The sequence below is a fragment of the Pristiophorus japonicus genome, chromosome 12 (assembly GCF_044704955.1).
Source record: "Pristiophorus japonicus isolate sPriJap1 chromosome 12, sPriJap1.hap1, whole genome shotgun sequence".
Classification (NCBI taxonomy): domain Eukaryota; kingdom Metazoa; phylum Chordata; class Chondrichthyes; family Pristiophoridae; genus Pristiophorus; species Pristiophorus japonicus.
Window position 1 is genome coordinate 28,918,951 of NC_091988.1, and position 22,519 is coordinate 28,941,469.

The 22,519-nt window shown below is 43.5% G+C and overlaps 1 protein-coding gene across 5 annotated transcripts in view; it reads left to right on the forward strand.

Annotated features, from left to right (window-relative positions):
* The window catches only part of cfap20dc (CFAP20 domain containing), a 635,198-nt gene that overhangs the window by 401,912 nt on the left and 210,767 nt on the right, over window positions 1-22,519 (forward strand). For 4 of the 5 annotated variants that reach the window (XM_070895235.1, XM_070895233.1, XM_070895234.1 and 1 more), the window contains exon 12: window positions 3,642-4,006. In XM_070895235.1, coding sequence (XP_070751336.1) covers window positions 3,642-4,006 — 365 coding nt within the window. Of the gene's footprint in view, window positions 1-3,641; window positions 4,007-8,590; window positions 8,678-22,519 lie in introns of all 5 variants that reach the window. The other variant, XR_011596045.1, reaches the window with a different exon arrangement.

The window sequence follows — 22,519 nt, forward strand, 5'->3', positions numbered from 1 at the left end:
AAATCCCCTCGCTATGAAGGCCAACATGCCATTTGCTTTCTTAACCGCCTGCTGTACCTGCATGCCAACCTTCAATGACTGATGTACCATGACACCCAGGTTTCGTTGCACCTTCCCTTTTCCTAATCTGTCACCATTCAGATAATAGTCTGTCTCTCTGTTTTTACCACCAAAGTGGATAACCTCACATTTATCCACATTATACTTCATCTGCCACGCATTTGTCCACTCACCTAACCTATCCAAGTCACTCTGTAGCCTCATAGCATCCTCCTCGCAGCTCACACTGCCACCCAACTTAGTGTCATCCGCAAATTTGGAGATACTACATTTAATCCCCTCGTCTAAATCATTAATGTACAATGTAAACAGCTGGGGCTTATGGTCAGTATCTAACTCGAACTTAAGCACAAACAGATACTAATGCATTTTTTCCACCCCGTAAATGCATGCCAGAGTTTCTTTTTCAATCACGCTGAAGGCACTTTTGGCCTTGGACAAACTCCTGGATGCATAAGCGATCGGTTGCAATGTTCCCGATTCGTTTGCATCTTGTAACACACGAAGATGCATCGCAAGCTAGCACTAAACGTTTACATGGGTCATACAGAACAAGCAATTTGTTGGAACATAACAGATTTCTGGCTCTCTCAAAAACAGTCTCTTGTGATTTCCCCCATACCCAGTCATCTCCCTTGCGTAGCAACACAAATAGAGGTTGTAGCAAGGTGCTTAACCTGGATAGGAAATTACAAAATAATTAAGGAGTCCCAGGAACGATCGCAGCTCTGTCACGTTCTGTGGTCTCGGCGCTTTCTTGATGACCTCCGTCTTGGCGTCGGTGGGTCTGATGCCATCTGTCGCGATTCTTCTCTCTAAGAACTCAACCTCTGGCGCCAGGAAAATACATTTCGAGCATTTCAACCTGAGTCCCACACAATCTAGCCGACTTACAACCTCTTCCAGGTTCTGCAAGTGTTCGATGGTGTCCCGACCTGTGATCAATATGTTATCCTGGAAAACCACGGTGCATGGAACCGACTTTAGCAGACTCTCCATGTTCCTTTGAAAAATAGCCGCGGCCGATCAAATCCCAAACAGGCATGTATTGTAGATGAACAGACCTTTGTGCATGTTGATGCAGGTGAGGCCTTTCGAAGATTGCGCCAGCTCCTGCGTCATGTAGGCCGAGGTCAGGTCCAACTTGGTGAACGTCTTCCATCCTGCCAGCATCGCAAATAGGTCGTCTGCCTTGGGTAGCGAGTACTGGTCCTGCAGTGAAAAACGGTTAATCGTTACTTTATAGTCTCCACAAATTCTGACCGTGCCATCACCATTGAGAACCGGAACAATCGGACTGGCCCACTCGTTGAACTCAACCGGCGCGATGATGCCCTCTCTTTGCAGCCTGTCCAGCTCGATCTCCACTTTCTCTCGCATCATGTATGACACCGCACGTGCCTTGTGGTGGATGGATCGTGTACCGGGAACCAAGTGGATCTGCACCTTCGCCCCAGAGAAATTTCGATGCCTGACTCAAACGACGGGAACTTGCTCAAAACCTGGGCACATGAGGCATCGTCGACGGACGAAAGCACTCGGATGTCGTCCCAGTTCCAGCGGATTTTTCCCAGCCAGCTTCTTCCGAACAGTATGAGGTCATCTCCTGGTACAATCCATAGTGGTAGTTTGTGCACTACTTCATCATAGGAGAGTTTTACTGCTGCACTGCCAATTACAGGGATCAACTCTTTAGTGTAAGTTCTCAGCTTGGTATGAATAGGGCTCAGCTTGGGCGTTTGTGCCTTGTTGCACCACAGCCTCTCGAAGGCCTTTTTGCTCACGATAGACTGACTCGCACCCGTGTCCAATTCCATGGATACTGGAATTCCATTCAGTTCAACGTTTAACATGATCGGTGGACATTTTGTGGTAAAGATGTGTACCCCGTACACTTCTGCCTCCTCGGTTCGAGTCTCTAGTTCAGTTTGATCCACCATGGAACGGTCTTCCTCTTCAACGTGGTGGTTTGCAGCTCATCTGCACATTCACTGGAGGTGTCCCATTGTTCCACAGCCTTTGCATGCATAGTGTTTGAAGTGGTATTGATGGGCTCGATGATCACCTCCGCAGTGCCAACAAGGTGTTGATTGCCTCGCATTCACACTTGATGGCGGACTCTGAGTCATCTGAGGTCGTGCAGCTGCAGGCGTGTACATTCTGCCATATGTATTCCTGCCTGAAAATAACATTACTTTGTGTACAGTACTTGCTAATGCATCTTTATGCTGCAAAATTTGTTTGGTGTTATCGCTGGTGGACATAAATGTCTGGGCTATCGTTATGGCTTTGCTCAGGTTCAGTGTTTCAACAATCAATAGTTTGTGAAGGATAACCTCATGGCCAATGCCAAGCACAAAAAAGTCTCTTAGCATTTGCTCCAGGAATCCATCGAATTAGCAATGTCCTGCAAGGCGCCTTAGTTCAGCAACGTAGCTTACCACTTCCTGGCCTTCAGACCGTTGACATGTATAAAATCGATACCTTGCCATCAGAACGCTCTCCTTTGGATTTAGGTGCTCCTGGACCAGCGTACACAGTTCTTCATATGATTTGGTTGTTGGTTTCACCGGAACAAAAAGATTCTTCATGAGGCCATAGCTTGTTGCCCTGCAGACGGTGAGGAGGATCGCCCTTCGTTTGGCAGCATTCTCATTCCCTTCCAGCTCGTTGGCCACGAAGTATTGGTCGAGTCGCTCCACGAAGGCTTCCCAATCATCACCTTTTGAGAATTTCTCCAGGATACCAACAGTTCTCTGCATTTTCGCGTGATGGTTCGTTATCTATTACTCATCGCCAGTTGTTATGTCTCAAATAAAGCAATGTGACTGAGTACTGTAGACTTGAGTAAGTGTGACCTTAATCTCTTTATTCTGACTCCAGAGTGCCTGCACAGCATTGGAGGCCTGCTTATATGCAGTGCTCCCAAGGGATGCTGGGATTCCTTGGCACTCCAACAGATGCGCCCTCTGGTGGCGGTAGAATGCTGGTTACAAGGTGTTGCATACATAACATATCCCAAATGAGGAAGCCCGTGATGACTCACTTGATCTCTCCAGTTATTAGGCCTTCCTCTCTTGTGCAATAAATTTTGTATTTCGTAGTTATCAATTGAAATCTTTTATCCGTGCTTTTAAAATGACTTGTTGTCTCTTGCTCGTTTTTCTTTTGTCTCCTACGCATTGAATCACAGAGTAATAATACATTCTTTCCCATTACTTATCAAACATACTCTATTTCATGGAATTCAGAACCAGTCATCAAACTCACCGTTGACCCATTTCATATGAAATGCACATCCTCGTCTTTCTGGTTAGCTTTTATTGATTGAAATGCATCAGTTACATTAATTGAACAGTAATACTGACATTTTGTCATTGTGCTTGGTGAGATTAGACATTTGGATGGCTTTTACAGAGAAAATCCCAAATTAATTGTAAGTTTGAATTAATGTATTTGTTCTAATAGTAAAATAATGAATATATCAATAACAACTGGTGTAAGATACATGAATAGTTCAGAACAATTTCCCAATAGGTACAGTGATATAGGTTCTAAAACAACGTGACTAAATTTTTCAGACAAATGGCATTTTCCTGACCACTCAGAGGACAGTTTCCAGTTCATTTCCTCTCAACATTCCACACACTACTTGGAGCATTCCAGAAACAATTCACGTTTACAACTAAACAAGAGCAAGAAAGAAAATGAAAGTGGTTCAGCATCTTTAAGTGAAGATGATGAAAAGGAAGATGAATTAAAATTAAAGGACATATTTACATACTCATCACAACCAAGGTCAGCTCCTCATGGAAAGGTACAGAGCACCTCATCGCCAGGCTTCATATGGACAGTGGATATGAAGGATGATGGAGAACAGGAAAATGCTGATAAGAGAGGAGTTCAATTGGAGGATGATTTCCATGGAAATTATAGCAGCGAGGAGGTAAGCTCTATCTGAAGCAGTAAGCCCTGTCTGCAACATTTTGCTCTGGCCTACAAATATATATTCGTGGATGGCAAAGTGAAGGGGTGGGGGTTATGTACATGATGAAAGATGCCCACGTGTGTACAAAAACATAGTACATTAAAAGGTGCAGTGATAGTTGTTGAGAGGGCAAATCTTGAGCAGCTTATTCATGACATCTAAACAACGAGGTGCCTTTAAATGTGATCCAAAGATATTCTTAGCTATGTTCATTATTGTGAAGAAAATACTTGAAGAAAATTGGAGGTAGCAGAGTTGCTTTATAAGTTCCTCAGCCAAATGGACAAATAAGTATAGTCTGAGTATGCCAATAACTCAAAGGAGACTATGAAGGTATGAGGGCAGAGTTGGGTAAAGTGGACTGGGAAAATAGATTAAAGTGTAGGACGGTTGATGAACAATGGTGTTCATTTAAGGAGATATTTCACAACTCCCAAGAAAAATATATTCCAGTGAGGAGGAAAGGGTGAAGAGAAAAGATAACCATCCGTGGCTAACTAAAGAAATAAAGAACGGTATCCAACTAAAAACAAGGGCATACAAAGTGGCCAAAACTAGTGAGAGGACAGAAGACTGGGAAGCTTTTAAAAGCCAGCAAAGAACGACTAAAAAAATGATTAAGAAAGGGAAGATAGATTATGAAAGTAAACGAGCACAAAATATAAAAACAGATAGCAAGAATTTCTATAGGTAAAAAAAAGGAAAAGAGCGGCTAAAGTAAATGTTAGTCCCTTAGAGGATGAGACCGAGGAATTAGTAATGGGGAACATGGAGATGGTAGAAACTCTGAACAAATATTTTGTATCCGTCTTTACGGTAGAAGACACTAACAATATTCCGACAGTGGGATAGTCCAGGGGCTATAGGGGGGGAGGAACTTAAAACAATCACAATCACGAAGGAGGTGGTACTCAGTAAGATAATGGAACTAAAGGCAGATAAATCCCCTGGACCTGATGGCTTGCATCCTAGGGTCTTAAGAGAAGTAGTGGCAGGGATGGTGGATGCATTGGTTGTAATTTACCAAAATTCCCTGGATTCTGGGGAGGTCCCAGCAAATTGGAAAACTGCAAATGTAACGCCCCTATTCAAAAAAGGAGGCAGACAAAAAGCAGGAAACTATAGACCAGTTAGCCTAACATCTGTGGTTGGAAAAATGTTGGGAGTCCATTATTAAAGAAGCAGTAGCAGGACATTTGGAAAAGCAAGATTCGGTCAGGCAGAGTCAGCATGGATTTATGAAGGGGAAGTTATGTTTGACAAATTTGCTGGAGTTCTTTGAGGATATAACGAGCAGGGTGGATAAAGGGGAACCAGTAGATGTGGTGTATTTGGACTTCCAGAAGGCATTTGACAAGGAGCCACATAAAAGGTTATTGCACAAGATAAAAGTTCACAGAGTTGGGGGTAATATATTAGCATGGATAGAGGATTGGCTAACTAACAGAGAGTCGGGATAAATGATTCATTCTCTGGTTGGCAATCAGAAACTAATGGGGTGCCGCAGGGATCAGTGCTGGTACCCCAACTATTTACAATCTATATTAACAACTTGGAAGAAGGAACTGAGTGTAACGTAGCCAAATTTGCTGACGATACAAAGATGGGAGGAAAAGCAATGTGTGACGAGGACACAACAATCTGCAAAAGGACATAGACAGGCTAAGTGAGTGGGCAAAAATTTGGCAGATGGAGTATAATGTTGGAAAGATAGAAAGATAGATAGAAAATAGGTGCAGGAGTAGCCATTCAGCCCTTCGAGCCTGCACCGCCATTCAATGAGTTCATGGCTGAACATGCAACTTCAGTACCCCTTTCCTGCTTTCTCGCCATACCCCTTGATCCCCCTAGTAGTAAGGACTACATCTAACTCCGTCTTGAACACATTTCGTGAATTGGCCTCAACAACTCTCTGCGGCAGAGAACTCCACAGGTCCACCACTCCCCGGGTGAAGAAGTCTCTCCCCCTCCCGGCCCCCAACGGCCCACCCCCCATCCCTAGACCGTGACCCCCAGCTCCGGACCTCCCCAACAGCGGGAACACTCCTCCCGCATCCAACCTGTATAAACCCGCCAGAACCTTAAACATCTCCACGAGGTCCCCTCTCACTCCTCCGAACTCCAGTGAATACAAGCCCAGCCGATCCAGTCCCTCCCGACATGCCAGTCCCGCCATCCCGGGAATCAGCCTGGCGAACCCTCGCTGCACCCCCCCCAACAGCAAGAACGTCCCTCCTCAAGCCAGGAGACCAAAACTGCACACAGTACTCCAGGCGCAGCCCCACCAAGGCCCCGCACAACAGCAGCAACCCCTCCCTGCCCCTGTACCCAAATGTGAGGTCATGCACTTTGGCAGAAAAAAATCAAAGACCAAAGTTATTATTTAAATGGAGAAAGATTGCAAAGTGCCGCAGTGCAGCGGGACCTGCAGGTACTTGTGCATGAAACACACAAGGATAGTATACAGGTACAGCAAGTGATCAGGAAGGCCAATGGTATCTTGGCCTTTATTGCAAAGGGGATGGAGTATAAAAGCAGGGAAGTCTTGCAACAGCTATATAAGGTATTGGTGACACCACACCTGGAATACTGCGTGCAGTTTTGGTTTCCATACTTAAGAAAGAATATACTTGCTTTGGAGGCAGTTCAGAGAAGGTTCACTAAATTGATTCTGGGGATGAGGGGGTTGACTTATGAGGAAAGGTTGAGTAGGTTGGGCCTCTACCCATTGGAATTCAGAAGAATGAGAGGCGATCTTATCGAAACGTATAAGATTATGAGGGGGCTTGACGAGGTGAATGCAGAGAGGATGTTTCCACTGATGGAGGAGACTAGAACTAGAGGGCATAATCTTAGAATAAGGGGCTGCCCATTTAAAACTGAGATGAGGAGAAACTTATTTTCTCAAAGGGTTGTAAATCTGTGGAATTCGCTGCCTCAAAGAGCTGTGGAAGCTGTTTATTTTAATTTTAATTTTTTTTAAACTCTCCAACAATGATTGAGTTCTGAAGGAATGAAATTCCACACATACATTTATAGTGGAGCCGAGTCCATGATCAGATCAGCCTTATTGAATGGCGGAGCAGGCTTAAGGGGCAGTATGGTCTACTCCTGTTCCTATTTCTTATGTTCTTATGTTCAAAGGTGAATTGATACTCTGCCACTTTGTTCACATTGCAGTCGCATTACCTTTTTATTTGGCTGAAAAGGGAAATAATATGCCATTTATATATTGTAAGGGATAGTTGCACAAAACAATTGAGACTAGATTGTAACTTGTGGGAATAAAGCTCCATATTTTATTTAATCCATTGATTTAAAAAAAATACTTGGGTGAATAGCTTCCCATGTGCTGTTTAGTACTGACAGATGACTTTAACAAATCAGGATTATAAATCAAATGTTTTTGATTGCATTAAAAGGTTGCTTTTATTTCCAGGATGTTTTTTACCTCAAGGGTTAATTTCACTTCCACAAAACAAGGTTATTTATTGGATAACAGTGAAATATAAATGTATTCCATAAATGAGGAAGACAAAATAACTCAATGCACTGCCCTTCCCTTCTCAATTCAGATGCCATTAAACTGTTCTGATCATCAGCTAGATAATTCTCAAAGAGTTCATAGTTCTAGATTCAATACATATTTTCAACTAGGTAAGCTGCTATCACATCAAGCTGATTGTAAAGTCAGACAAAATGAGATCAATAAAGCATATTTTAAAATAATGATGACAAATTTACACAGAAAAAAAATCCTTAAAAATGTGCAACAAATGGGAAATATAAGGATGATTTAACCAAAGTATTAAAGAAAACAAAGCCTAAGATATGCAATAAATAAAGCTAGTAATGAAGACTGAAAAAATAAAAAATGTAAATTATTGAGTGAATTAAAACAAAATCGCAGCATAAAGAATCGTGCAAATAAAAAAGGTACAGAATTTATGGGTGGTTGTCTGAGAAATGAGGCTGTAATTTAATCATGGGTTCATACTCACTCTCATGGTTTATGCATGTCGACTGAATCCCGAGCTTAAATTGCAGCCTTTTACTCAGAATTTATCATCCATTATTTTTGTAATGTGTCTTATAGTCTCAATAGAATGGAAATAGTACTAATGAGGGTTAAAAGCAGTGCACAAATGACATTGATTGAAGAGTGCAAGAGGCAATTGTGGTATCACTGTCGAATAATGTCATGTGATTCACGGGAAGCTATAATAAGGTTTCTTTTGCAGTTTTGTATACATTACATATAGAATTATGATGGACAGACTAAATTAATCCAGGGAGTTGGATGATATTGTCGGTTACAAAAGAGAAGCTTGAGTGGTTTGTGAACATTCTTTGAACACAGATTAAATTACAGCCTTATCATACTCACTAACTGCCATCTATAATTTATACTCACTTCCTACCATCTATAATTTTTTTTAAAGTATTTTTAATGGTCTTCGTAAAATGGAATAATACTAATGGCATTTAATTCAGTGCCAAAATTGCATAGAGTCTGAGGCTCCTGTGCTATTTTCATTTCAGAATAAAGCTGTCACTTAATTCAGAGGCAAGTATACTGTGGGTGTTCTTTCCCAGTCAAGTAAGCTGCTGAGATGATTAAAGGAAAAGGTAAATGGCCTGATGTATCGTGTTTTTTCACTCACTTGGCCTTCATTCGGTATCCAGAATGGCGGTGATTAGCATCGTTTCCTAGGGTGGCAGCTTCAATAGATATTCTGTCAAAAATTGTTTGTGGTATGTTCTGAAATGGTGTTGTTTGTGGTTACCTGGATGAAGAGATGATCTGTTGACCAAGAGAAGGTTTTACACTGTGAGTAGTAATTAATCCAAAGAAGCTATGGGAGGCTTCCACTGTCAGTGAAAGTTGTCAGGTGCAAAGAAAATAACTGGCAGTATACCAATGAATGTGTTACAAATAGGGCTGTCAAATGATTAAAAAAAATTAATTAACCTTGCGATTAAAAATTTTATTCTTAGTTAATCTTGGTTTTAATCACATATTTAATTGATACAATTACTGCACCCATCACATTACATTTTATATTATTATTGATGCTATTATTATGAGCATTATCATCTAAAGAACAACCCAGATTATAAACTAAGCTGATGAGATGTTTCGTTTATAGGAATCAAGCGAAACAAAACAAACACCGGAAAATGACGTTAACCCTTGCCGTGTCAAACCTGACCTTTAGTATAGAGCGACAAGTGTCAGTCTTGAAAGTGCAGCCTAGAAACATAACTAACAGGATCATTTTGTAACCTGATGCTTAAATCCTGAGGCTCAGCTCTCTTAAAGAGATCCAAGCATTAGGAATTCCATGGGGACTGCAATAAATGGTAAAATAAAAAAATGTGAGCAAACAAAATAAACTATATCTTGAAATAAACTACAGTGGATCCACACCACTTGATATTCCAGAGATGGGCTTGGTCATCTAATGGGACTATAATTTTTGGTACTTTTTCAGTGTTTCTATTCGGTTTCCTTGCCTTCCGCTGAGCTCCATGCAATGGCCTGTTTATTGACAGACTCGTGTGAATTTTCACATTGCTTTAATATTTGCACTCCCAGCACTATTTTGTATGGATAAAACCACAGGGGATCTTTACCTCATCTCCCTATTTTCCTTATTGATATTGCATCCCGTGTGAAATTAGATGTACAGCATCAAAATTTGCAGATAATGCCAAATTAAGGGTATAGCTCGTACTGTGGAGACCAAAATACAGGAAGCAGAGTGGGCTGTATACATGGCAACTGAAATTCAATATAGTGGCATGTGAGGTAGTTTCTTTTGAGATTTTTCAGAGTTCTTGGACAAGACATAAAAATAGGCAGCAACTAGTGATGTTCGAATAATAGATCAGGAGTTTATTAAATTCACAGTGTGATATACTTAACAACAGGTGATAGTTTGACCAGTTGTTCACAGCCCTTGGTTTCTGGAGCCTCTCGGGCACAGGCGACGTTGTCTTTTGTCTGTCCTCTCGCTCTTGGGTTTTCATGGCAGATCTGTCTGAAGTTCCCCTTTGTTTGCCAGATTTTCATCCTTTTTCTTGCTCAACATTTGATTGAATTAATGTCCACATATGGTTTTTAACAAGATCACATCATGGTTTTTAACAGTCATCCTGGCTGTTTTTGCGGTTTCATTTTAAGCAAACCTCAGCATTTCATGTACAAGTTACTACAGGTCATTAAGAATCTTAGAAGTTGGTTAGACACTTGGTCAATGGGAAGTTTACTATTCTATGCTCAGACTTATATACGTATTATTACTAAAAACATCTAAGTACTAGCCTTTCGCACAAAATTTTGGTAGAAGGAATAAGGAGGTAAGGAGGCCACTTATTCTTTGGATGGTAAGAAACTAAGTGCGATAGAGAAGCAAAGGTATCTGGGAATATCGATACATATATTACTTGAAGTAATTATTCATGTTGATAAAGCTATAAAATAGGCAAAAAAAGTACTGGGGTTTATTGCCAGAGGAATAGAATATAAAAGCAGCGATGTAATGTAAAATTTAGATAGAATCTTGGTTAGACCACTCCGGAATGTGCAGTTCTGATTTACATACTGCAGAAAGGATATTAAAGCACTGGAGAAAGTACACAAAAGATTTATAAGGATGTTACCTGATTGGGAGAATGCACCTGTCAGGAAAGATTGAGCAAGTTGGGGCTCTTTTCATTTGAAACTAGAAGACAAAGAGGCCTGATTGAAATCTTTAAAATTATGAAGGGATTCAAGCTGGTGGAAAAACTGTTTACACTTGTAGGTGAGTCCAGAATAGGGGGGCGTAAATATAAGATAGCCATTAACAGACCAAATAAAGAATTTAGGAGGAATTTCTTTACATGGAGAATGGTAAGCATGTAGAACCTGCTGCCACATGGAATGGTTGAAGCAAATAGCATTGGCGCATTTAAGGAGGAGGATTGATGCATATATAAGGGAGAAGGGAATAGAGGGTGTTATGTATTGATGTTTGGGGTCACCAGATACCAGGGGGCACCACTGTCGGAGATCATCGGGCTGTACGAGCGTGTGCGCAGTCACTGGTATGCAAAGGTGGGTACTTTGGGCGCGAATAAAGTTGGATCAGGTTTACACCTGAGGCTGTAATTTCTTACCCAGATTGAGCACTTTATTACAGCCACTGCACATACTACTCCGAAAAGGCGACAACTGGGTCTGAGGTGTGTCTCAAGATAGAGCCTTGAGAAAGCTAAGAATCTGCTCTGTTCAAACAAGTTGCTTGTTCATTATGATCTGTGTAAGCTATTGCTCGGTCTCATGTATGGTGACCTGGAATTGACTCTGATCTAGAATCGTGTGTGCATCAGTGCAATACTTGCATGCAGCTAAGTAAAGTACCAGCAGAAGCTCCGCTGAGTCTGTGGCCGTGGCCATCTAAACCATAGTCGAGGATCCACATCGATTTTGTGGGCCCTTTCATGGAAAAAATGTTTTTTGTTGTGGTGGATGCATAGAGTCTTGTATTGGCCTGTGATGCTTCATCATATGGGGTTGGCTGTGTACTCCAACAAGCAAATAAGCTACAACCTGTTGCGTGTGCTTCAAGAAGTTTGTCAAAGGCGGAAAGAGCATGGTAGAAAAAGAAGCTTTGGCCTGTGTGTATGGGGTCAGAAAGATGCATCAGTACATGTTTGGTCTACGTTTTGAGCTCGAAACGGATCACAACCACTCATTTCATTGTTTTTGGAAAACAAAGGTATCAATACCAATGCATCGTCCCATATCCAGAGGTGGGCGTTGACATTGTCTGCCTATGAATATGTTGTTCGTCATAGACCGGGCACTGAGAATTGTGCCGATGTACTGAATCGTCTGCCTTTGCCCACACCTGATATGGAGACGCCTCAACCTACAGATCTACTGTTCGTAATGGATGCTTTTGAGAGTGAAGGAACTCCTGTCACTGCTCAACAAGTTAGGATCTGGCCCAGCCATGAACCTATTTTATTGGTTGTAAAACGGTGTGTACTCAGTGGTGATTGGTCTGCAATACCTATGGAGATGAGACCAAACCTTCGCAAAGATGAGCTGTCCATTCAGTCAGATTGTTTAATGTGGGGTAATTGTGTCATTATGCCTAAGAAAGGTAGAGAAAAATTTGTACGTGAACTACATAGCACTCATCCTGGTATTGTCATGATAAAAGCCATTGCTAGGTCTCATGTATGGTGGCCTGGATTTGACTCTGATCTAGAATCATGTGTGCATCAGTGCAATACTTGCATGCAGCTAAGTAAAGTACCAGCAGAAGCTCCGCTGAGTCTGTGGTCGTGGCCATCTAAACCATAGTCGAGGATCCACATCAATTTTGTGGGCCCTTATCATGGGAAAGATGTTTTTTGTTGTGGTGGATGCATATTCAAAGTGAATAGAGTGTATTATTATGTCATCCAGTACATCTACAGCTACTATTGAGAGCCTTAATGTCATGTTTGCTATTCATGGTTTGCCTGACATTGTTGTGAGTGACAACGGATCTTGCTTCACAAGTCTTGAGTTTCAGGAGTTCATGAAATTAAATGCTATTAGACATGTGAGGTCAGCTCCATTCAAACCTGCTTCTAATGGTCAAGCAGGTCATGCTGTTCAAACGATCAAGCAAAGTATGAAACGTGTAACTCAGGGTTCACTGCAGACTCGTTTGTCATGTATATTGCTCAGTTACAGGACAAGACCTCATACGTTTACTGGGGTTTCCCCTGCTGAACTACTGATGAAGAGAAATCTCAAGACCAAGCTTTCCCTTCATCCTGATATGAATGATCGTGTTGAAAACAGACGTCAAAGTCAGCAATGGTAGTATGATCGTGCTGCTGTGTCAAGTTACATCTCTGTTATCAATCCGGTTTATGTACTGAACTATGGTCAAGGTCCAAAGTGGATCGCCAGTACTGTAACAGACAAGGAGGGTAACAGAGTGTTTATTGTCGTGCTCAACAATGGGCAAACATGCAGGAAACATGTTGATCAAGTGAAACTGTGGCACTCGGATGAACTGGAACCATTTGAGGAAGATGCAGTCAGTGACCAACCAACCGATGTTCATTCATCAGAGGACTTTGCTGTCACTACTGAACCTGGACCTTCAGTCTCTGATGTGGTCATTACCACCCCCATCAGATTGGTTACTCAGCCCTCAGTCACAACTGATTCAGAACGCTCGCCTAGAACTAAAGTTGAACTGAGATGATCAACTCGTGAGAGAAAAGTCCCAGACCGTCTTAATTTGTAAAGAGACTGATATTAAGATCTTGAAAGGGGATGTTGTTATGTATTGATGCTTGGGGTCACCAGACATCAGAGAACGGCAATGTCGGAGGTCTTCAGGCTGTACGCGCATGTGCGCAGTCACTGGTATATAAAGGCGGGTACTATGTCACGCGGGTACTTTGGGCGCGAATAAAATTGGTTCAGGTTTACACTTGAGGCTGTTTACAGTAACAAGACTCTTGAGTCATTACAGAGGGATACGGGGACATGGTAGGAAGAGGTAATTAGAGTGGGAGGAGGTATTATTCACTCTGCACCTCAATTTTCTGGGACTTTAGTGCCACTCTGCCGATACATTTGCAGAAAGTGCAAAAAATTGACTGTCAAAGGTCTGCACTCAAGTCAATGGTGATCACGCATTTGCTGGATTTACAAAAGTTTTCTTATCACAGCCACTTAGACTGAAAAATAATGATGCAGGTAGGTTCTAAATTACCTGCTATCAACATTATTTATGGGTCTCACATGATTCTCAGCCTTGAAGAAACATAAAAGAACCATTACAGCTGTGGTGCTTCATCTCTGCAGTCTGAAATTGATGTCTGATTCATTTCTCAGCTTTTCTATTACTAAGATCATGAGCTTTGCCATCCAAAGTCCTGAGAAGGCAATATTTTTAGGGCATCCACTCCTCTCAATGTGTTCAAAAAGTCAAAGATTGCAATGGCCTTTCTGCTAGACATTTCTATATTCTATAAGAACATAAGAAATAAGAGCAGGAACAGGCCATTTGGCCCCTTGAGCCTGCTCTGCCATTCAATAAGATCATGGCTGATCTGATCATGGACTCAGCTCCACTTCCCTGCCTGCACCCCATAACCCTTTACTCTCTTATCGCTCAAAAATCTGCCTATCTCTATCTTAAATATATTCAATGACACAGCCTCCACAACTCTCTGGGGCAGAGAATTCCATAGATTTACAATATGCATCCCCTTATTCTAAGACTATGTCCCCTAGTTTTAGTTTTAGTTTCCCCTATGAGTGGGAAGTATCCTCTCTGCATCCACCTTGTTAAGCCTCCTCATTATCTTATAAGTTTCAATAAGATCACCTCTCATTCTTCTGAACTCCATTGTGTATAGGCCTAACCTACTCAACCTATCCTCATCTCCAAAATCAACCGAGTGAACCTTCTCTGAACAGCCTCCAATGCAAGTATATCCTTCCTTAAATACGGAGACCAAAATTGTACGCAATACTCTAGGTGTAGCCTCATCAATATCCTGTATAGTTGTAACAGGACTTCTCTGCTTTTATACTATATCCCCCTTGCAATAAAGGCCAACATTCGATTTGCCTTCCTGATTACTTGCTGTACCTGCATGCTAACTTTTTGTGTTTCATGCACAAGGACCTCCAGGTCTCTCTGTACTGCAGCACTTTGCAATTTTTCTCCATTTCTGCATCATCATGGACGAGGCGTAGGAGAGTCAAGAGACTTGGTGCATGAGGCACCACGGTTGGAGACTGCACTGAACTCCAACAGTGTTTTACAGCAAATTTTAACTGACACTTGCCGCCCACTGCCAAGCCTCACCCTGAGCAATGAAATCTGTTCTGATCTTTTATAGTGGAATGTGATTGGAATGCTTCTGAGGTCCCTGATTCACCAATAAGCTCTCTGCAGCATATTGAAATTATTTTTCCAGAATGTTTCGACGTGTTCGAAACAGTAAGATCAAAAGCACAAAGGAGTAATTTACAGCGTTCCAGGAAATTGTGGGCCATTATCAGCAATAGCTGTAGCACCTATCCTATATCTTTGAGGAGCCAGACATTCATTCTTTTGTTCTTTGTTGTCCTGTGTCTACAAAGTTTATTTGCCTCAGAATTAAAATATCTTATGCACCGCCATGGAAATGTGCATCGATGTGTGTTATTTTCTGGCAGTGGGTACATACCATTTGTGCTTTGAAAGCGTAATTTCCCTTCTATTTAGGTATAAGATAGAATTTATAGTGGCTTTTGAATGGCTAAATATGTACAAAGAATGATGCTCTGTACTTTGAAAAAGACAGCAATAGGCAAAGATGTTGGTTCTTCCTGCTGGTCACTGATTAAGTGTATGTGAGTCGGTTTATTGGATGGCAAACTGGCTGACTTCTGTCATAGCTGTTATGCGTGTGCTATAACAGTTGAAGGCATTAATGACCTTCACTGCCACTTGTAGTGCAGTATGGATGTTTGATTAGCCCTGCAGGTCTTCACAGACCAGTTGGCTCACGTGAGTTACAGCTTCCCTGTTGAGCCTGAACCTCTTCCAGTCCACCTCAGGCTCAGTTCCTCTGTCCTGTTTGTTGTGGCAGATCTAAGGCTTGGGGTAGCTTCTGAACAAAGTCATGAGCCCCTGTCCCCTTGGTGCTCCCGATCTGCTTCCTCCTCCGAGGCAAATGCAGCAACACCCATGATATGAGATACAATGCTCCTCTATATTATACATTATGTGACTGCTGTGTTAATATTCTAAATCTTTCCATTCACTAAGCTGACAGTAACACCATCACTTTTCAAAGAGCTTCTTGTGCTGAAAAATTGTGCATGAGTTTTCCACAATTAGTCTTTAACGAGGCCTAATCAAGCACAAAGCGAAATTTTTCCCACCTTTAAGGTTCATTGATTCTCTTTTGGAGCGCAAGGAATCCCTTGAGAAGTGTCAGAAATGGCTGACTAGCTTGCTAGCACTTTCCCCACAAACTCCACCATTTTTACTTGCATCTACATTTTCACTAAAATTAGCAAGGGTAGTAACTTTGTCTCTTTGCTGTTGAATTTTCAGGCTGTGGGACCATTTCTACTAGGATCTGTGTTGTGACTGCTCAAATTCATATACTTGTTGTACATAAACAAGAACAGACATTCAGTCCAAGTCTTTACTGTGATTTGCACTCGGATTCTCCTGGGGATGAGCTGTTATTTTTGGTCCGGTTTTAAAGTTAGCATCAAATGGAAATTCTGTGATTGACGGAAGTCAGTGAGAAAAATCAGTTAGCAAGGAAGACTACTTCTACAGCCACAATAAAATTAGTGCCATTGAGACCAAGCACAGATGTGAGCCACACCTTCCACAATAAACAAAATCAAATGTGATGATACATGTGCTTTAAAGAAATTTGAAAAGAATTTTGAATTTAAAATGGTCAAACCAACCAGATCAAATCATACAAAATAGTGTAATGGTCCAAAATGTTTATACATATTATGACATAATTGTTGTGTTCCTAACACAGATGAGACTGCACACAGGGAGGTTAAAGTAACAGTGACTTCCGTCTTTATTAAGACACTCCAGAGTGAGTCACAGGCCTAAGGGGCCGGCTTATATACAGTGCTCCCAAGGGATGCTGGGATCCCTTGGGACTTCAGGGGATGCGCTCCCAGGTGGCGGAACGTGGAAGTGCATGCTTTACAGATACACAACGTCACTCCCCCCACAAAGTCAAAGTGGAAACTATTTACAAGGTGAGGCAGTCGGGAGCCTTTCTTTCCCTGGTGGACCGCCTCGGTACAAATGTCTGTTATGGTGTGTTGGCTGTGCCCTCGCTGGGCTGGCGTGTTGTTGGCCCTGCAGGGCTGCTGGGTGAGCCTGGCCTTGCTGGGCTGTTGGGCGTGATGGGTTCGATTTCCTGGTCCGGCGTGGTTCGTTGATCTTTTGCGTGTGTGTTGTGGGTTCGAAAAAGGTGGTGTCTGCTGTGGGTTGTTCAGGGCAGTCTGTGAACCGCAGCCTTGTTTGGTCCAGGTGCTTTCTGCAAATTTGTCCATTGTCTAGTTTGACTACAAACACCCTACTCCCTTCTTTAGCTATCACCTTGGGACAATGTCCATAGTTTAGCACATACACAGGGTCATTCAGATCAATTTCCCGTGACACAGTGGCGCGAACATCGTTTACATTTTGTTACTGCCGCCTGCTCTTTACCTGATCATGCAGGTTGGGGTGAACCAGCGAGAGTCTGGTTTTAAGTGTCCTTTTCATGAATAGCTTAGCCGGAGGCACCCCTGTGAGCGAGTGGGGTCTCGTGTGGTAGCTGAGCAGTACTCGGGACAGGCGGGTTTGGAGTGAGCCTTCTGTGACTCGTTTGAGGCTCTGTTTGATTGTACTGCCCGTTCTGCCTGCCCATTGGAAGCTGGTTTAAACGAGGCCGAGGTGACATGTTTGATCCCATTGCGGGTCATGAATTCATTAAATTTGGCACTGGTGAAACATGGCCCGTTGTCACTGACCAGTATGTCAGGCAGGCCATCGGTGGCAAACATGACCCTCAGGCTTTCAATGGTGGTGGTGACGGTGCTTCCCGACATTATTTCACATTCAATCCATTTTGAAAAAGCATCCACCACCACCAGGAATATTTTACCGAGAAACGGGCCCGCATTGTCGACATGGATCCTCAACCATGGTCTAGAGGGCCAGGACCACAAACTTAGTGATGCCTCTCTGGGCACGTTGCTCAACTGAGCACACACGCTGCATTGCCGTACACAGGACTCTAAGTCAGAGTTGATACCGGGTCACCACACGTGGGATCTGGCTATCACTTTCATGATTACTATACCCGGGTGTGTGCTGTGGAGATCCGAGATGAACGTCTCCCTGCCCTTTTTGGGTAGTACTACGCGGTTACCCCACAGCAGGCAGTCTGCCTGAAGCTCGTCCTTTCGCAGCTGGAACGGCTTGATTAGCTCTTGCATTTCAACGGGGATGCTGGCCCAGCTCCCATGCAGTACACAGTTTTTTTTACTAGGGACAGCAGAGGATCTTGGCTGGTCCAAGTCCTAATCTGGCAGGCCGTGACAGGTGATTTATCATTTTCAAACGCTTCCATGACCATCAACAAGTCTGTTGGCTGCGCCACCATCAACAAGTTTGCAGGCTGCGCCATTTCCACCCCCGTGGTGGGCAATGGTAACCGACTGAGAGCATCCGCACAGTTCTCGGTGCCTGGCCTGTGGCGGATGGTATAGTTATACGCTGATAGCACGAGTGCCCACCTTTGTATGTGGGCTGAAGCATTAGTATTTATCCCCTTGTTTTCAGCGAACAGGGACATGAGGGGCTTGTGATCGGTTTCCAGCTCAAATTTGAGGCCAAACAGGTACTGATGCATTTTCTTTACCCCAGATACACACGCTAATGCCTCTTTCTCAATCATGCTGTAAGTCCTCTCGGCCTCAGACAAGCTCCTGGAAGCATAGGCGACAGGTTGCGACTTCCCCGCAACATTAGCTTGTTGTCATACACACCCGACTCCGTACAACGACGCATCACATGCTGGCACGAGTCTTTTACACGGGTTATACAATACAAGCAGCTTGTTGGAGCATGAAATGTTTCTGGCTTTCTCAAAAGCAATTACTTGTTTTTTTTCCCATATCCAGTTCTCACCTTTATGCAATACCACATGTAGGGGCTCTAAGAGGGTGCTTAACCCCGGTAGGAAGCTACCAAAATAGTTGAGGAGTCCCCAGGAACGACCGCAGCTCCGTGATGTTCTGTGGCCTGAGCGCATTCCCGATCGCCTCTGTCTTGGTGTCTGTGGGCCGAATGCCATCCGCTGCAATCTTTCTCCCCAAAAACTCCACTTCTGTTGCCATGAAGATGCATTTCGACCTCTTTAGCCGCAGCCCTACGCGATCCAGTCACTGGAGGACCTCCTCCAGGTTTTGTAGGTGCTCGACAGTGTCCCGACCCATGACCAATATGTCGACCTGAAAAACCACCGTGCGTGGTACTGACTTGAGTAGGCTCTCCATGTTTCTCTGGAAGATCGCTGCAGCCGACCGAATTCCAAACGGGCATCTGTTGTAGATGAACAGTCCCTTGTGCGTGTTGATGCAGGTGAGGCCCTTCGAAGACTCCTCCAGCTCCTGCATCATGTAGGCCGAAGTCAGATCGAGCTTGGTGAACGTCTTGCCTCCTGCCGGCGTCGCAAATGGGTCGTCTGCCTTAGGTAGCGGGTATTGGTCCTGTAGCGAGAAACGATTAATAGTTACTTTATAATCGCCGCAAATCCTGACCGTGCCATCACTTTTGAGTACTGGAACAATCGGGCTGGCCCACTCGCTGAATTCCACTGGTGAGATGATGCCCTCGCGTTGCAGCCTGTCCAGCTTGATTTCCACTCTCTCCCTCATCATGTGAGGTACCGCTCGCACCTTGTGGTGAATGGGTCGTACCTCTGGGACCAAGTGGATCCGCACCTTCGCCCCGGAATAGTTTCCAATGCCTGGCTCAAAAAGGGAAGGAAATTTGTTAAGAACCTGGGTACATGAGGCCTCATCGACATGTGATAGGGCTCGGATGTCATCCCAGTTCCAGCGGATTTTGCCCAGCCATCTGCTTCCAAGCAGCGTAGGGCCATCGCCCGGGACAATCCAGAGTGGCAGTTCGTGCACCGTGCCCTCGTAGGTGACCTTGACCATGGCGCTGCCCAGGACAGTGATAAGCTCTTTGGTGTACATTTTCAGTTTCGTGAGGATGGGGCTCGGCTGGTCTGAGTGCCTTGTTGCACCACAGTCTCTCAAACATCTTTTTACTCATGATGGATTGGCTAGCGCCAGTGTCCAGTTCCATGGCTACGGGTAAGCCATTCAATTTTACGTTTAGCATTATAGGTGGACAGTTCATCAAAAATGTGTGCACTCCATGTACTTCAGCATCTGCCTCCTCTCTCTGAGGCTCGAAATTGCTTTGATCCACCATGGACCGATCTTCCTCTGCCATGTGGTGGTTAGCAGGTTTTGCAGAGCTTGCAGCTCGTTGGAGGTGTCCCATTGTTCCACAGCTCTTGCAAACAAACCCTTTGAAGCGGCATGAATAGGCTGAATGGAAGCCTCCACAACGCCAACAAGGTGTGTATTGCCTTGCATTCATCCTTTGTTGCGCACTCTGATTCTTCTGGGTCACCTGAGGCCTGCTGGCAGTTGCAGACTCGTTTCTGCCCTGTACATTTCTGCTTGCAACCACAGTTCCTGTTAATTTATGAACATTGCTAGCACTTGTGTGCTGACAGATTTGTTTGGTGTTATCACTGGTGAACATAAATGCCTGTGCTATCGCAATGGCCTTGCTGAGTGTCGGTGTCTCTACAGTCAAAAGTTTTTGTAGGATGGTCTCGTGGCCAATGCTCGATACAAAAAAGTCTCTGAGCATTTGCTCCAGGTAGCCACAAAACTCACATTGTCTTTCAAGTCGCCTTAGCTCGGCGACGTAGCTCGCCACTTCCTGACCTTCAGATCGCTGATACATATAGAACCGATTCCTCACCATCAGCATGCTCTCCCTTGGGTTAAGATGCTCCCGAACCATTGTACACAGCTCCTCATACGACTTATCTGTGGGTTTCACCGAAGCCAGAAGATTCTTCATGAGGCTGTAGGTCAGTGCCCCGCAGACCGTGAGGAAGACCGCTCTCCTTTTTTGCAGTGCTTCCTTCTCCGTCCAGCTCGTTGGCTACAAAGTACTGGTCTAACCGTTCGACATAGGCTTCCCAGTCCTCACCCTCCGAGAACTTCGCCAGGATGCCCACAGTTTGCTGCATCTTTGCATTGGATTTGTGTACTCGTCGCCGGTTGTTGTGTTCCTAACACAGATGAGGCTGCAGGGAGGATGGGCATGGCACCATGGTACAGGGGGCCATTCAAGTGGGGGGAGAAGGAATGTGGTAGTGGTAGGGGTCAATATAGTCAGAGGGATAGATACTATTCTCTGCAGCCGTGACGGAGTTCCAGAGGTTGTTTTGCCTGCCCGGTCAGGGTTAAGGATATCTCCACATGGCTGGAGAAGAACTTGAAGTGGGAGGAGGAGGATCCAGTTGTTGTGGTCCATGTAAGAACCAATGACATAGGTAGAACTCAGAATGAGGTTCTGCTGAAGGAGTTTGAGGAGCTAGTGTCTAAATTAATGAGCAGAACCTCAAGGGTAATCTCTGGATTACTACCTGAGCCACGTGCAAATTGGTATAGGGTCAAGTAGATCAGAGAATTAAATGCATGGCTTAAAGAGAGGTGTGGGAAGAAAAGGTTTAAATTCATGGGGCATTGGCACCAGTACTGGGGAAAGAGGGAGCTGTTCTTTCGGACCCGGCTGGGACCAGCGTCCAGGCAAATCGAATAATAACTAGGGCTATAGATAGGGCTTTAAACTAAAAAATGAGGCAAGGGTCAGGTGGGGGGTAATTTAGATATCTAAAGTGAAAGGTCAATGCAATAGAGCAGTGTAGCGATTTGGGTAAAAATAAGCAGAATGTGACACGAAGGGATAGAGAGTTTAAGGGTAGAAATGCAACAGAGGAATAATGCAGTCAAAGCAGGGAATAATGGTAAAAAAAATTAAATTGAAGTCTCTTTATCTGAATGCACGGAGTATTCGTAACAAGATCGATGAACTAGTGGCACAATTAGAGATAAATGGGTTTGTTCTAATGGGCATTACAGAGACGTGTTTGTAAAGTGACCAAGGTTGGGAACTAAATGTTCCAGGGTACTTGACATTTTGAAAAGACAGACAAAATGGTAAAGGAGTGGCGGTAGCCTTGATAACAAAGGATGATATGAGGACAGTAGAGAGAAAGGATCTTGGCTCAGAAGATTAGGAAGTAGAATCAGTATGGGTGGAGATAAGGAATAACAAGGGGCAGAAATCACTGGTTGGCGTAGTGTATAGGCCCCCTTGCGACAGCTATACCGTTGGATAGAATATTAATCAAGAAATAGTAGGAGCTTGTAACAAAGGTAATGCAATAATTGTGGGCGACTTTAATCTTCATATAGACTGGAAAAATCAAATTGACAAAAGTAGTCTGGAGGATGAGTTCATGGACTGCATTCGGGACAGTTTCCGAGAACAAGACATCATGGAACCAACCCGGGGACAGGTTATTTTAGATCTTGTATTGTGTAATGAGACAGGGTTAATTAGCAATTTCATAGTAAAGGATCCTCTGGGGCAGAGTGATCATAATACGATAGAATTTCACATTACATTTGAGAGTGACTTGCCTAAGTCCGAAAATAGAGTCTTTTACTTAAATAAAGCCAATTACATAGGTATGAAGGGCGAGTTGGCTAAAGTAGCTGGAAAAAAATAGATTAAAAGGTATGGCAATAAATAGTGGCTAGCATTTAAAGAA